The 16,629-nt window shown below is 44.0% G+C and overlaps 1 protein-coding gene across 2 annotated transcripts in view; it reads right to left on the bottom strand.

The window, feature by feature from the left end:
- PHF12 (PHD finger protein 12) overlaps positions 1-16,629 on the bottom strand; it is a 418,108-nt gene that overhangs the window by 157,109 nt on the left and 244,370 nt on the right. For both annotated transcript variants that reach the window (XM_085649156.1, XM_085649157.1), the window contains exon 5: positions 13,924-14,044. In XM_085649156.1, the coding sequence (XP_085505282.1) occupies positions 13,924-14,044 (121 nt within the window). The remainder of the gene's footprint in view (positions 1-13,923; positions 14,045-16,629) is intronic.

Raw genomic sequence — 16,629 nt, forward strand, 5'->3', positions numbered from 1 at the left:
CAACAGGGAATTTCTCACATAAAAGTACCTTAAGGCTGCATTTGCCAGGTGCACACAATACATTTATTTAAATCCATGACAAACAAAGCAGAAACCTAACAGTTCATAATGTGGTGGTTAGAGATTGGAATGAAATCATTAATATCACTGAACAATAAGCAAGTATATGCATTGTGTGTGCATTTCTAGCGCCTTTAACTCAAGTCAGTCTTATTGTAAGTATCAATCACCTCTCAGCAAAAAGTTGCCAAGCCAGTTGCACTAAAGAGAAATCGCTTCTTTACATTATAAATGAAAATGTTAAGACTGTGGGCTCTAGGACGCCATGACTACAACACATCAAGTTCCAACACTTGAGAAACTATTGGAGTGCAAGTATGACAGTGAATAACTGAGCACTTCAGAAAGAGATTGCATCCGTCATACTAGACTAAAGACATTGAGTACACTGAAAAATGTCTAACGTGCTACCCAAGATATCAAATCAAAGGCAGCCTGTTTTTCACATGTTTAATTCTATAGAATCCTGAAACAACTAAGATGGTATAAGTAACAAATCATTTGTAGAGACTCTGTGGTAAACCCAGGGACGATTATGGTAAGTAATGTTTAGGTTCTATGTAACTTTGCTAGTAAGACTGCTAATTTGTCCACTGTGGATTAATTCATAGTCCGAAAATAAGGACCTGGGCATCCTAGGGGCAAGATACAAGTGTGGATAAAAACCTGCCATCCCAGCTACCCCATGTTCCAATACAGTCAAAGCTAAAACACTCATAGCACTGGTGTATGACAGATAACACCATTGTAATTTTTTTAATTGGGATTCCAAATTGAGTAAAAATCTCACTGAGTTGCTGAACTCTCGAGTTTGCCACAGAGAAGGGACTGCCAATAAATTGATCTTGCAATCTGGCAGAATAAAACCGAAAAAAATCCCGAGCACCTGTGACTGGTCCCTAAATGCGAAAGTGTTTTCATTTGAAGATACATTTTTTACTGCTTGAGGGTTTGAAATGCAATACTTCAAATATCAATGAAGTCTTGAGAGCATTGCTGGAGACTCACAATCTCATTGAGGCTGGTTTTGAATGTTCTAAAACTGTCAACTGCTCTGCTTTCACATCTAAAAGACACCACCATCCAGTTGTAGTCTATATGTTTTCTGAAGCAAGACATTTCAACTAGAATACAGCATACCATGTAACAGTACACAACACACGCAGCAATACATTAGCATAGAATAGGGTTTGCCTTGGAGAAAGTGGTATGAAAATCTAAAAATCTGCTTACATTTCTGCAATCCCATCAGGAACAAGAAAGTTTAGGTCATTCTGTTCAAAGAATCCAAATGATGTTTCTATCTAATACTGTGTCTTCACTTTATTGTGTTCAGAAAAATATATTCACAAGATGCTCCACTATGCGCATTTTGATGCCCCCAATTCATTTCGGGGTGGGCTCTTCATCAGGAGGCAAACTGTGGGAGAAATGTTTAAAATTCTAACATTTTGAGAGATGGTTTGTTTTCCAGATTTAATCAAGAATTTTGTTGCAGACTACTGATGAGTCTTTTGAAAGGTTTTCTACGTTCTTGGAAATACAATTCGATCACTGCTGATGATGGACACCAAGAATCAATGGTTTGCGATTTTGGACCCTTTTGACCAATCTGCTTTATGTGCGTACTGGTGACAAAACGGAGTAGTTTACACAGCTTTCACAAGCTTGGCATTGCAAATTTTGTTAGGCGGGGAAAGGCATGCAGTCATCTAGCATATTCTTTCATCACATGCAAACAGTACACCCTATGAAATATATTCCACACAAATGTTGAACAGCAAGTGCAATGAAATGACTATTCACACGGACATTCAACTGCCCTCAGATGCTGTCAGTTTTGTTTTCCTGACGCTTTGCTGATTAGACTATGAGAGTTGAATCCGACATTATACAAAACGGGTCACTGTATTTTAATTATACTCATTTACAAAGACGTGTTTGCAATATGAGCAGTGTATTTGCTTGCCACCTGTATAATCCTTTTTTTCTGGGCTAAAATAATATTTCTAAAATGTGTCACACTATCGTCCGGTTCTCCTGTTCACCGACACGGAGCACTTCATCACTAAATTCTTTTGTCAATCTAGTTCTGTACATATCATACGATATATTGCCTAGACTGTTTGCATCAAATATGTTTTAAGTATGTCCTTTCTCAATCAATTTGAATAATTCTTTTAAGGAGGAACAATCTGGCGGAGGTGGGTGGGTTCGCTAGAGAATCCAGAAAGTCTTCAAGCTACAAAACTACACCGACAGGTAAGAAACTATTTGTTTTGCAGCGTGAACCTTTCTGGATTCATTATGCTGTGCATAGACTTTGTAGCGGTTTGCTAAGTTTGTGGTGGCTGTGTGGAAGATGAGCGTTGGTTGTTGAATATATGTTGAAGCACTTTTTGCCCTACTTGTGCTTTCTTGTTCATCTGTATATCTACGCAGTAGTGCTTAGTGAACGTGTGCACTGAGGCCCATGCTGCTGTCAGGCAAATGTCTTGGATATAATCAAAACAGATCAACAAAATGGTGACCGCCTCTATATTAGCATATGTGTAGAGTTAGCTTGCAGCACTGTTTCACATTTGCTATCTAGGTAGCCCTTTTTGTGTAAAAAGGGGAAGGCTATAAATACAATAGGAGGAATAGCTCGATGTTTTTTATTCTGTACAATTTCCAGATTTGAAAAGCTTTAGGAGATTCAGTTTGGAGGTAAAGAGAGGCTAACTAACGGAGATTTCTGTGTTATTTTGTATATATTGGTTGGGGTGCAACAATGCCACATCACCCTTTGGAATGAGGCCTTTTATGGCCAGCAGAATCCATTGCTAAAGGCTAAACACCTCATTGACAAAACTATTGGACGGGTAAACAGTTATATTTTTTATTTCCTGCTTAGATTACAAAAGACACCAACCTATCCATTTCAAACCGACTACTCTGCTCCTACTAGAAAATGACTATTTCTCTCAGGATTGGTTCTTATTTTCTCTGAACACAAGCTGATCCAGTTTGACAGCTGTATATTCTTTCCTGCCACTAGCAACATGACAGGGCCATTATATGATCAATACTAATAGGAAGGAGGAGAGGACGCAAAAGAGCATCCATCACTGAATTCAATGGCGTATGGTACTCTAGTGGCACCATGCGCCTGAGGAAAAGGAAAATGCTACTTACCAGTATGCATCTGTTCTTGGCATGTAGGGCTGCAGAGTCACACACTAGTGCATAGATTGCCATCTGATGGTAGGCCCGGATGATTACACTGTTTTTGTCCTGGAAGAGTCTTTGTATGGTAGATGACGACTCCTCTGGAGCATAGTGCGCATGGGCATCGACTCCATCTTCAGATTGTTTTTCGCCATTACGGGAAATGATGGAGTTGTGTGAGAACAGAAAGAGATGCCCATGAATAATGTATCTAATTAAGATATTACTAGGACAGATAGAGGCAGCCGGGGAGGCGGGTGGACATGTGTGACTCTGCAGCCCTACATGCCAAGAACAGATGCATACCGGTAAGTAGCATTTTCCGTTCGAGGCACATTGTCTGCAGATCACACACTAGTGCATAGATTGCATAGCAGGTCTCTCCCTTAGCAGCGAATACCAGTATCTGTTGCAGTGGTTTGAAATTGTGTTTTGAGTACAGCCTGGCCCACATTAGCTTGTTGTTTTGCTTGCACATCTACACAGTAGTGCTTTGTGAATGTGTGCGATGTAGACCATGTAGCTGCTTTGCAGATGATATCTAAGGGGATGTTCCCTAAAAACGCCATAGATGCCCCTAGTTTACGGGTGGAATGAGCCCTAGGGGGAATGGATAGAGTGCGTTTAGCTTTTAGATAGCAAATTTGAATGCATTTAACGATCCACCTTGCAATCCCAGTTTTTGAAATGGGGTTACCTTTGTGCGGGGGAGAAAAGGAGACAAAAAGCTATTTTGTTTTACGGAATGGCTTTGTCCTATCAATATAAAAGCGGAGAGCTCGTTTAACATCTACTGTATGGAGAGCTCTCTCAGCTACTGTTTGAGGTTGGGAGAAGAATACCGGCAACTCAGACTGATTGAATGGTGAAATGACTTTTGGAAGGAATTTGGGATTTGTCCTTAGAACCACCTTGTTGTGATGTAGTTGCAAGAATGGTTCTTGAATTGTTAGTACCTGAATCTCACTCACCCTTCTGAGTGATGTAATAGAAATTAGAAAGTCAACTTTCCATGAAAGGAATTGTAATTCACACTTGTGCAAAGGCTCAAATGGAGGGCCCATGAGCCTGGTGAGAACAATGTTGAGGTTCCATACAGGGGAGGGTGGTACCCTGGGAGGAATTATTCTTTTGAGCCCTTCCATGAAGGCTTTAATGGCAGGAACTTTGAACAATGATAGATGCTGTCTGTTTTGGAGGTAGGCAGCTATGGCAGCAAGATGTAACCTGATTGAGGAGTATGCTAAAGTGCATTTGTGGAGATGAAGCAAATAGCATATGATGTTTTGGATGGAAACATCTAGTGGGTTGATGTTATTGGTGCAATAGATAACTAATCCTTTCCATTTAGCTGTGTAGCAATCTCTAGTGGTAGGACGTCTAGCTTCTTTGATAACGTTCATGCAATCAGGTGGGAGGTTGAGATATCCAAATTCTAAGACCTCAGGAGCCAAATTGCTAGGTTGAGTTGCATGGGGTCCGGATGCATGATCTCTCCATGGTTCTGTGCTAACAGATGTGGTGAGAGTTGCAGTTTTTGATGTGGTACCACTGAAAGTTCCAGTAGTGTGGTGTACCACGGTTGCCTTGCCCATGTTGGTGCAATTAGGATCAATGTGAGGGAGTGTTGCTGCAGCTTGCGCACCACTAACGGAATGAGTGGGAGAGGCGGAAAAGCGTATGCAAATTTGCCTGACCAACTCATCCATATCGCATTGCCTTTGGACAATGGGTGTGGGTACCTGGCGGCGAAGCTTGGGCATTTGGAGTTTAGGTGTGTGGCGAACAGATCTATTTGTGGCTGTCCCTATACTTGAAAGAAAGGTTGAAGAACTTGCGGATGAAGTTCCCACTCATGAATCTGTTGACTCAACAGATCCGCAATCTGATTTTGAACTCTTGGTAGATGCTCTGCTAGTAGGTAGATTTTTTGAGAAATGGCCCACCTCCATATGCTCTGCGCTAGCCGGGAGAGCTGTAAGGAGTGTGTTCTTCCTTGTTTTTGGATGTAATACATGGCTGTCATATTGTCTGTGTGGACTAAGACAGTCTTGCCTGATAGGTAATTTCGAAAGGATTTTAGTGCTAGAAAAATGGCTAGCAACTACAGATGGTTTATGTGGAGTAGCTTTTGTTGCGGTGTCCATCTGCCTTGAACTGTGTGCTCTGACAGATGAGCTCCCCAGCCGATGAGGGATGAGTCTGTGGTTAGCACCACCTGTGGAACTGGCTCGAGGAATGGCCGTCCTTTGGAAAAGTTTCTGGTGTTCCACCACTGCAGAGAGCGATGTGTCCGGCTGTCCACCACCACCAGATCTGTTAGTTGACCTTGAGCCTGGTTCCATTGGCTTGCTAAGCACTCTTGTAGGGGACGCATCTGGAGTCTTGCGTGCAATACTACGAAAATGCAAGAGGCCATCATTCTAATTAGTTGCATGAACACTCGAGCTGTTAGTGAGTGTTGCAGTTGAAGTTTTTGTATAAGAGCTTGCATGGCCTGTATTCTTATTAAATGGGAGATGCAAGTCCTTTGGAGGTGTCTATTGTGGTACCTAGATAATGTTGAGACCGGGATGGTTGGAGGTGCGACTTTGTTTTGTTTATAGTGAATCCGAGTTTGTGTAAGAGGTGAATGGTCTTGTGTGTGTGCTGGACGCATTGCTGGTATGACTTGGCTTCTATTAACCAGTCGTCCAGATATGGAAAAACATGGATGTTTTCCCTTCTCAAGTGTGCTGCTACTACCGTGAGACATTTTGTGAAGACTCCGGGTGCTGTAGTGACCCCGAAGGGAGGGACTTTGAATTGGTAATGATGACCGTCCACCACAAACCAAAGGTACTTCCTGTGAGCTTGGTGAATGTGAAAGTAGGCGTCCTTAAGATCTAGGGTAGCAAGGAAGTCACCTTGTTTTAGCAGATGAAGGACCTGCTGTAATGTGACCATGTGGAAGTGGTCTGACTGTATGTAAAGGTTCAGGGGTCTGAGGTCCAGTATAGTCTGAGGGCGCAGTCTTTTTTGAGAATAAGGAAATACAGCGAGTAAACCCCTGTGTTTTGCTGGTGTAGTGGAACTGGTTCTATTGCTTGTTTGTGTAGTAGAGCAACAACCTCCTGCTTTAGGAGTGCGAGATGCTCTTGTGACATGGGACGCTGTTTGGGTGGTATTGTTGGAGGAGTGGAAGTGAGCTCCAGGCAATAACCTGAGTGAATTATTTGTCTCACCCACCTGTCTGTTGTGATGGAGTTCCAGACATGTAGGAACTGTTGTAATCTTCCCCCGACAGGAGTGGAATGGTCCTGGGGGGGAAGGGAGGGAAGTCACTGTTTGGAGGCAGCATGGGTGTTGTTACCTCTGCCTTTAGTATTGTTGCCTCTGTATCCTCCTCTGTAAAAATGAATAGTTTCTTACCTGTCGGTGTAGTTTTGCAGCTTGAAGACTTTCTGGATTCACTACGCTGTGCATTATTCCGCGGTCTAGTGGTTGAGTCCGGAATCGTAGTGTTTTTTCTCTTTTTTTTTCGTGGACCAGGTGGGCGTCGACGTCCCACCATTTGGTGTCCTCCCGTAATGTCTGCGTGCTTCCTTCGGAAGCTCCCACCATTGGGCGTCATCTTCGGATTCTTTTATTTCTTGTCTTGTGCTATTTTTGTTCATCCTCTTCTTTATAAAAGACTTTTTCCATTTTTTTTTTATCCCCTTCCTCCTGTCTCAACTTTCTGGCGGAGGTGGGTGGGTTCGCTAGAGAATCCAGAAAGTCTTCAAGCTACAAAACTACACCGACAGGTAAGAAACTATTTGTTTTGCAGCGTGAACCTTTCTGGATTCATTATGCTGTGCATAGACTTTGTAGCGGTTTGCTAAGTTTGTGGTGGCTGTGTGGAAGATGAGCGTTGGTTGTTGAATATATGTTGAAGCACTTTTTGCCCTACTTGTGCTTTCTTGTTCATCTGTATATCTACGCAGTAGTGCTTAGTGAACGTGTGCACTGAGGCCCATGCTGCTGTCAGGCAAATGTCTTGGATGGGTGTGTTTGCCAGGAAGGCTATTGTGGCTCCCTTTTTTCTGGTAGAGTGGGCTTGTGCCGCTCCTTGTAGTTCTTGGCCTGCCTGCTTGTGGCAGAATTGTATTGTAACAAAGGTTGAACGGTGGTAGGGAAAAGTTTCCGCGCCGAGAGGTGAAAAAGTCACATTCACAATATCTCCATCAAATGCCACTGCTTCAGGTTACCTTACAACGACCACCTCACGTTGTAAATATGGAAGACCCACCATAACAAAGTACAATAATAGGTAATCCGAGCACAGGCAAGAAAGTCCTAACAAAAGTGAAGTCCAGATGCCAGTCTTGATCAGATTCTTCTCAGTTTATTTCAAGCTTTGTTTGTCCAATAATATGTCCAATTTTCAAGCAGTAGATGTTTGTGTTTTCGGTTCATGGGAATGTGTAGGTAGGCATCCTTGAGATCTATAGTGGACATAAAATCCCGTCCCTTATTTGTGGTATAACTTCTGGTAGGGACGTCATTTTGAATTTTTTAGTTTTTATATATTGGTTTAGGAACAGTAGCTCCAGGATCGATCTTCACGTTTCGTCCACTTTTAGCACGAGGAAGTAGTTGGAGTACATTCCCTTGTTTCTTTCCTTGAACGGCACTGTATCTATTGCCTCCTTGTGGAGGAGTTCTTGTGCTTCCTGCAGGAGGAGCGCAAGCTCTTTTGCTGTGCGCGTTTTGTTAGTTGGCCTCCTGTTTGGTGGCTTTTTTTCCCAGTTCTATACAGTATCGGAAACTGTATGATGTTCAGTATCCATTTGTCTGTTATTTTCTTCCACTCCTGGAATAAGTGTCTTAGTCTGCCTCCTACCGGTGTTACATGTTCACTGTTGTGTGTTTCTAACCGTTTTCTGAGTCTTTTGTTGTGCCGCCCCCATAAAGATGTTGTGTGGGTGGGCACTGAGGTGGATTGCTGCTGCCCCCTCTTCTCGTTTGTCCACGTCCGTTCGGTTGCCCCCGAAACGACTAGCCCCTAGGTTGGTACTGCCATTTTTGCTGCTGCTGACCTTGCTGTGCCTGGTTGTCACCCTGATAACTTTGCTGGAAAATCTGGTGCAACGTTCCCGGCTTGTTTCCTCCTCTGCCGTTCAGTCTCCTTGAGGAGGTGCCCCTTCTCATCCCTCTGAACTGCAGTGCTCCCATGGACCTCGCAGTTTCATTCTCCTTTTTGAGTTGTGTCAGCTTCTCGACCACTGGTGTGCTGAACAGTTGTTCCCCATTGTAGGCTGTGTTCAGAATATTGTTCTGGACCTCCGGTTTGAAACCTGAAATCCTTAGCCAGGCATGCCTCCTCTCTGTCACTCCAATCATCATGAGCCTGCTGGATGTGTCTGCCGCATCCAGGGCCGATTTTAGGCAGGTGTTGGCCATGTTCGTGCCTTCCTCCACCAGGTGTGTTGCCCTCTACTGGTATTGCTCTGGGAGATGTTTGAGCAGCAGTCCGACCTCTTCCCAGTGTTGGTACGCATGTCTGTTTATTATGGCATTGGATTTCGCAATGCGCCCGTTTATTGCTGCATTCCTCTCTATTTTCCTCCCTGTAAGGTCTATCCTCTTACTCTCCTTGTCTGGAGGTGGCCCTGAGTTTGTGGGAATGTTAGCCCTCTTTCTGGCTGTCGCCGTTATAATGGAGTCAGCTGGTGCGTATCCCTGTATAGATGCTGGATCCTTCGAGGAATGTTTATATTTTCCAGTACACTTGGAAGCATGGGTAGGAATTGGCTCCTAGTTTGAGTGGGGAGCAGAGTTTCTAAGAGGAAGCAGGCTTTTGGTTTTTCTTCCTCTAATTTGACCCCATATGTTGCTGCAGCATTCTTGATGACCATGTTGTAGATGCCAATGTCGTCTGGCGGCGAAGGCCTCGACGGATATGACTCTATGGCTTCTTCTGGGCTTTCGGCGTTGAGGTCCTGTCAATCCAGGTCCTGCGCCGTCGAGGAAGTTGATTCCAAGTTTGTTTGTTGATCTTCCTCGCCTTCTCCCTCGTAATACAGGCCCTCTTCGTCCTGCTGCTCTGCTGGTTCTGGAGTTTGGCAGGTCGGCGGCGAACTCCTCTTCGACTTCTACTTCGACAATCGTCGGGGGCTTCGAAGGGATGGTGTATGTGCTCATCTGTTCTTCGAAAACACTCTTCCTCTGGAGGATACTCTCCATTTCGGCCTCGGGCCTTCTCTTCTTCCTCTCCATTTCGGCCGCCTGTTCGGCGTCGAGGTTTCGGCGCTTCTCTTCGATGTCGTCGATGTTGACGTCTAAGTCGCCTTCGGCTCTTTTTCCTTCGGCTTTTTTTCCTTCGGGGGCGTGCTTTGGCGACCTAGCCTTCTCTTGAGCTTTCGCTGGCTGGGAGTCCTTTTCGAAGGATCCGCTGGGCTGTTTGTCTGTGGACGAAGCTGTGGCTGTTGATTGCTTCGACGCCAGTGCTCTTTTCAAGGACTTTAGCTCTGTTTTTCAAGTGTCTGTCAGGGATTTAGGGGGGGTCAACGTGTCTCTTACCTCCTTTGTCGACTTCTTATCGGTTTCTACGACCATGTAGTCCTCTGGTCCCTCGGAGATGTTGTCCTCTTCCCCGCTGGAGAGGCCCAAGTCCCGGAGCGACGGAGGTTCTCCTTGGCCTTGCATGGCGTAGTTCGCTCTCCTCTGTCTTTCCCTCACTCTGAGGGTCTTGGGGGTGAATGACGAGCAGGCGTTGCAATCCTCGCTTTCGTGGTCGATTAGCAGGCAGAGGTTGCAGACCGGGTGCTGGTCCTTTTGCGCGTATTTGTGGTGGCAGTTACGGCAAAATTTGAATGGGGTTTTGTCCATTCCTGCGATCAGGGAGCCCCCTGTGTGTGCATTCTCCGTTGAACGTCGAAGTTCTTTATCTTCCTCTCCTTCTTCGTCGTCCCGGCTCTGTGTTCCTGGTTGTGAGATCAAAACTCCAACTTTTCGGTGGGTTTCTGCTTGATTTCTTCTCTTTTTTTTTCAAAAACTCAGGAACTCCTCGGTGACGATCCAGACCCAACGGCGGAAAAAAGAATCTGAAGATGGCGCCCAAAGGTGGGAGCTTCCGGAGTAAGCACGCCAACGTCATGGGAAGACACCAAATGGTGGGACGTCGACGCCCACCTGGGCCACAGAAAAAACAAAAAAATTAAAAAACACTACGATTCCGAACCCAACCACTAGACTGCGGAATAATGCACAGCATAGTGAATCCAGAATGATTCATGCTGCAAAACCTCTATTGGGCGAGGATTGGGTGAGAGTTTTGTAAGAAGAGGATGCAGTGTTGGTAGGAAAAGTTGTTGAGGCACCCCTATGAGGAGCGACGAAAGGACTCTCTGGGAGTTTGATTTTGTAAAGCCCCCATGGATTTTGCAGTGTCCGTGTCGTTTTTCATTTTTTCATGAGGCATCAACTGAGGGGCCAAACAGATGCTGTTGGTCAAAGGGTTGATTAAGAATACTTGTTTGTACTTCTGGTTTGAAACCAGAAATACACAGCCAGGCATGCCTGCATAAAAGTATGCCAGTATTTATTGCTCTTGAGGCTGTGTCAGCAGCATCTAGAGCGCAACGGATGGAAGTATTAGTATTAACCTTCCCTTCTTGTATTATATCAGTAGCCCAGGTCTTGTATTTGTCTGGTAGATGTTGTAAAAGGGCTTCAAGCTCATCGTAATGAGCCCTATCGTATTTTGCCAACAGAGCTTGGGTGTTGGCAATTCTCCAGACATTGGCAGCTTGAGATGTCATGCGTTTCCCTGAAGCATCTAATAGTTTGGATTCTTTATAAGGGGGTGGAGCGTGCCTAGTTTCAGAATTTGGTCTTTTCCGTGCGTTGGAAACCACTAAAGAGTCTAATGGTAGATGGCCCTTAATATGGGCTGGTTCAGATGGAGTGGCTTTGTATTTTTTCTCCAGCCTGGGGTTAATTACCCTAGCTCTGACGGGATCTTTGAATACGTCTGGGGCGTGCTTTGTAACCCCTTTGAGCATTGGTACGATGGTTGTGGTCTTATGAGAGAGTAATAGTATGTCCATAAGAAAGTCGCCATCCACTGGGTCAGTATGGAGATCGACCCCATGAAAGGCTGCTGCTCTGTGAATGAGTTGTGTAAACCCTATGGTGTCATCTGGAGTAGATGGCCTAGAGGGGTATACATCATCTTGGGGTAGATCAGGAGCATCTGGTGCATTGTAGTCTTCCCAAGGATCACCTGATGGGCCAGGAATATCGTCTGGGTCCTCTAAGGGTTGCTCATCTACTATTCCCTCAGTAATATCGTCATCAGGGTTATGTGGGCTGAGTGGCGAGTGTGTGGGGGAAATATAAGGATCTGGCAGTTCTGGTGAAGGTACCCTTATTGAAGAAGTTTGAGCATGTTAAGTGGAACTGAAGGTGTAGGAGGAGGTTCCAGCTTTTTTTTTGTAAGGGACAGTGATTATATGTCCAGTCTTTGGATGGATATGAAGAGTCTTTTGTTTTGGGTCTGGGCGGAAAAGTTCTTCTATGGAAGAATCCTTCTTCGGGGCCGATTTGTCCTGTTTGGAATCGAGCTGTTTGCTTGGTTTACCGATGTCCGGTACAGTCTTAGGAGCAGATTGAGGTTTGGGTTCTGAAGACTTGTGGTCGTAAGCTTTTTTCGGCTCGAATTTTTTCTTCGGATGGGAGAATTTTTTTGGATCAGGAGTTGTTGGTTCCAAAGTTTGTTTCTGATCGACAGTTTTAGGTGGCGAATTGTGCTTAGATGTCGAAGTTGGCTTCGGTGCCGAGCTTGGCTTAGTTTCGACCGTTTTTGGTGCCGGAGTTTGTTTTGGCGCCGGACTTGGCTTCGGTTTGATTGTCTTAGGTGCCGAAGTTTGTTTCGGTGTCGGACTGGACTTTTGTTTGACAATTTTGGTTACCGAAGTTTTCTTCGGTGCCGAAGTCTGTATCGGTTTCACTTTCGGGTTGAGAACCTTTTGTTTATCAGGGTTGAGAGAAGGCTTACTCGAGCCCGAGTCGCTTAGAGGCTTTTTGGAAGTCTTCGTTGCCGGGCCCGTAGGCGGGGCATCGGAAGTTTGTGATCGGTGTGCACCTGGGCCCGACGGTGGAACCAAAGCCTCACGAGGTGTTGGGGTAGGAATAGGGTCGTCATCTGTACTTACGACCGGTTGACCAGCTGGAAGGGGATCGTCATCTTCTGCCTGCTCGTCGGCTCTGGAAGCTGAATCCTCTGCTTCGGAAATGATTACTTCTTCCTGCTGTTGCTCTTCTTCGGGCTCCGGTTGGACTGGAGTCTCCTGTACGAGGGCGTCTGGTGCCGGTGAAGACGATTGTGCCATGACTCTCCGAGCTAGACAGTCCCTTATTGTCTATTTTGGACTGGAACAAAGCACAGGCCTGGCAATCTCGGCTCTCATGCTCTGGGGACAAGCACAGATTGCACACCTCATGAAGATCAGTGTGGGGGAATTTGTGTCCACACCGAGGGCACTTTTTGAATGGTGTTCTTTCCATGAGCCGAAGGCCCAATGGCGCAGTTGGGCCAGACGGCCCTCAACGAGCACCGAAATCGAAAAGTGCAGGTTGTTCGAGACGCATGTAGAAGGAAGTCTTGATCGAAAACAATACCGACGGTAGGGATCAGGGAATGCACATTGAAAAGAGATCTGTAACGAAACCGAGCGGGAGCGACATACACATCCGAGCCCGATGGCGGAAAAAAACAATCTGAAGATGGAGTTCATGCCCATGCGCACTATGCTCCAGAGGAGGAGTCATCTACCATACAAAGACTCTTCCAGGACAAAAACAAAGTGTAATCATCCGGGCCTACCATCAAATGGCGATCTATGCACTAGTGTGTGATCTGCAGCCCATATGCCTCGAACATGATGTTCCAGCACACAACTGAGAAACCATACAACCACATACTACCACGAGCAGTTCAACCATTTAAATGTCTAAATGTTCAGTCAGTCACAGTTACTGCAAACATTACCCAAGTAAGGAAAGAGAATGTGTTCCTACTGGCACTTGGCACAAAAGCCCTTTTTATACACACATTTGGGCACTAACAGATAATGTTCTAGGTGAGAACACTTTGTGTAACTGGGAAAGAAAATCAGTTCACCTAGAAAGAAGACTTGGAGATACATGGCAAACAAAGCGGTTGGGTCAAAACTAATTTTTATACTACTTCAATGGTGAGCAAAACATTCATGATAGAGCTAACTATTTGTACTTGCAATTTGAATGTTATACTTCAGTGTAAGGGACATTTCAGACATAAATATGTGACCTTTCTTTTACCAGTTCAAGCTCACTCAGCTGGGCGAGCCAAAAGCAGTTAAAGTGTTATGCTGTTTGGCAACATTTCCTGATGCTCAGACTGCTCATGCTAATTTAGCCATTTTGTCTTTGTAAAATTTGTTAAATTTAAACGCTCTAGAACATTTTACAAGTATTGAATTTACAGGAGGGGCTTCCACTGTGTGAGAGATTGCTAAATCAGGTTATGTTAGCGGACATTATTGCTGCTTTAACATGTTAGGCACGTAGAGCAAAACAAATATATCCATGTGATGGAGTTCAGGTGGCTGATGAAAAAGGTCTAGACTAGAAGTGAACATGCCTCACCTGCTGCAAATGAAGCAGACTTTAACAGGTAACGGAACCAAGCCATTGTGGTCGAGCTCATGCTGGGACCTTTTTACATTCTTCCCCGTAGTTTCCTCTTTCCTCCTCCTCTTGCTGGTACCTGGAAAAGAAGCCACAATACACTGTGTAAAACGGATCCCCTCTCAGGTGGATAGTTGCAATACTGCAATACTGCAATGAGTGGGGATCTACGTTAAACTGAGCTATGCAGGCATCCTGCAGTTTGGAAGGGTATGAATCACTCACTGCACTTTTAAATTCTGACAACGCGTACCTGCTTACGTATAGAAAACACAACGATTACACAGCATTTCTCAACAACCTAGCTCAGAACATAAACTGGAATTATTTTCTGTCCAAAGGCAACTTTAAAAATGCTATTAAGGTGAAACGTGGTTAACGTGACAGAAAACAAGTTAAAAACCTTACAAACATCAGTTTCAACAAAGGGTTCAACCAATATTCCATAGAATGCTTGTTAGGTTTTGCACTTGGGATGAACTGAGTGGGGATTTGTGCGACTGTGTTTGAAGGAAATGGCACGCTCAGTAATCTTGTGATTCAACAAGTGGATTTAAGAAAATATATATTTATTTCTGCTTAAGAGACAGTTTGACGGGTGACACTAAGACAGTAGAATCAGGATATAATTTTGAGAATATGGTAAAAGGAGGCACAGTGGAAGAGAGGTGATGCTAGGTCCTTCGTTGGGGTTATTCAGAAAAGGTGCGCCATTAGGCACACTTCAGAAAGGCAACCAGTTGGGTATTAGTCGAATTTCTTCAGGGAGGTGGTTCCAAATTCTTGGTATTAGACAGTAAATCTTCATGTAAAAGACAAAAATTGCATTTGGTGTCACAAGACGATCCTGTGATGTGGAAATGGTCATTCAGGTAGGCAGGGCTGTCTTAAGAGAATGGCTTTGTACAAAATGAAGAACCCATTGAAAGGGGGTTGAGCTTCTGCAGACAGCTAGTGTAGGCCATTCTGAATAAAAATAATGGGTTCACAGTTTTTTGTACTTTTAGTTAATCATGAGGCAGCGTGAAGTATAGCCTTCAGAGACAACAACAATCAATTGGGGAAGCATCAATGTGGGAAATGCCCAACACCCAGACCGCAGACCTGAAGCCGGATGGAGGACAGAATGTTTTTGTTTTCTGGGAAGATGCAGCATAAAGAATGTCACGTCTGGATTTCACCAATATGCCACTTTGGCTTCAACGTACCAATTGTTTTCATATTTGATATTAAATAAAATGTGTGCATTTTCCCTAAGTTAGTCTGCAATATTCTAAGCAGAAGCTCAGCTGTGAATCAAATTGAAAATCTGTGTAAATGGAGATAAAAGGTGTTCAAGTTCATTAATGATTGTACAAAAGTTTGGATCTCAACGATAATTACCCAAGGAGATTATTGAAAGAAACACATTTTAAGCTTTTGTTGACATAATAGAGTATTATTAAATGTATTTAAACTGTATGGCTGAAGTGAATTTAGTAGGCTATCAATAAATATAATATATGTGAGGATATCATCTGACAAAATGAAGTGCCATACCCCGTTTAAAGATAGATTTAGCCATAAAATCCCATGCAAACCAGGCATCACGCAATAATTCAATAATGCAAAAAAGGACGCAATCCAATCTGGCACCCACTGACAAATTGTGTGACACCGGTTTCCAGAATATATTGTGGGCAGTTACTAAATTATCATATAATGGCTAATGATATGTTTGTAGTTTCTGGATGGACTCACAAACTTGTATTAAAAAACAATGGTTCACCTGAAGCTCATTTAAAGAAAGGGTGAACAGTTTTCCCAGTGAAATTACTGCATACATTTAACGCATATTTACATGATCAAGCCATATAAGGTATGCAAATCAGCAATTTAAACGTATGTTATGCCAAAAAAACAGCATAAAAGGTGTGATCGACATTTTTAGAAGACGGTGCAATGTGCGCACACACAACTACACAATTGAATTTTATAGACATCAATTGGCCCGTAATTAGAGCTTTATGATTTCTGAGTTTGTGTGCGGTTGATTGTCGGTGACATTTCATCCTCTTTTTCAGTTTTGAGGACAGCAGGGTATAAAAGACACCCTAGGATGTATAAGTGGCCACTTGTATGTATACGCAATCAAAGGTTGAATTATGACTTTAGTTAGTGTGACACCAAGGGTGAAACCGTAAGACGTTATGTACTTTGTCCTGGGTCTGAAGGTGTACCCAGGAGTAGCATTCCTTATAATGAAGTGAAGGCGCGAAGCCTTGCATGGCTGGCAGTCTGTAGTCCAAAGATACTAAACCGCATTGTGCAGATATTCACATTACAAGGACACCAGTAAGTATATTTTTGATAAAGGTCTGCTCAAAAGTTAGCAGGACTCCCATGTTCGGTAACAGCCAGTAAGAGTCCGCAAGCCCAGAATAAGAACAGAGCAACCATCACTCTAGTGACTGTTGCACAGCTCTCATTCTGGGCTCGTAGACTTTTACCAGCTGCTACCTTTTGAGCAGAGCTTGCTTAAAAATATGCTCTCCAGTGACCATAACCTAAACCAGTCTGGTACAAAAATAATATTCCCAAATGAGGTACGTGATTAAAATCACACATGAAAACCAAAGAGGATTAACTAAGTTGGGAAACTCTGTACGAGAGACGGTGTGGTAT

Source organism: Triturus cristatus, chromosome 3_2, assembly GCF_964204655.1.
Source record: "Triturus cristatus chromosome 3_2, aTriCri1.1, whole genome shotgun sequence".
Lineage (NCBI taxonomy): Eukaryota > Metazoa > Chordata > Amphibia > Caudata > Salamandridae > Triturus > Triturus cristatus.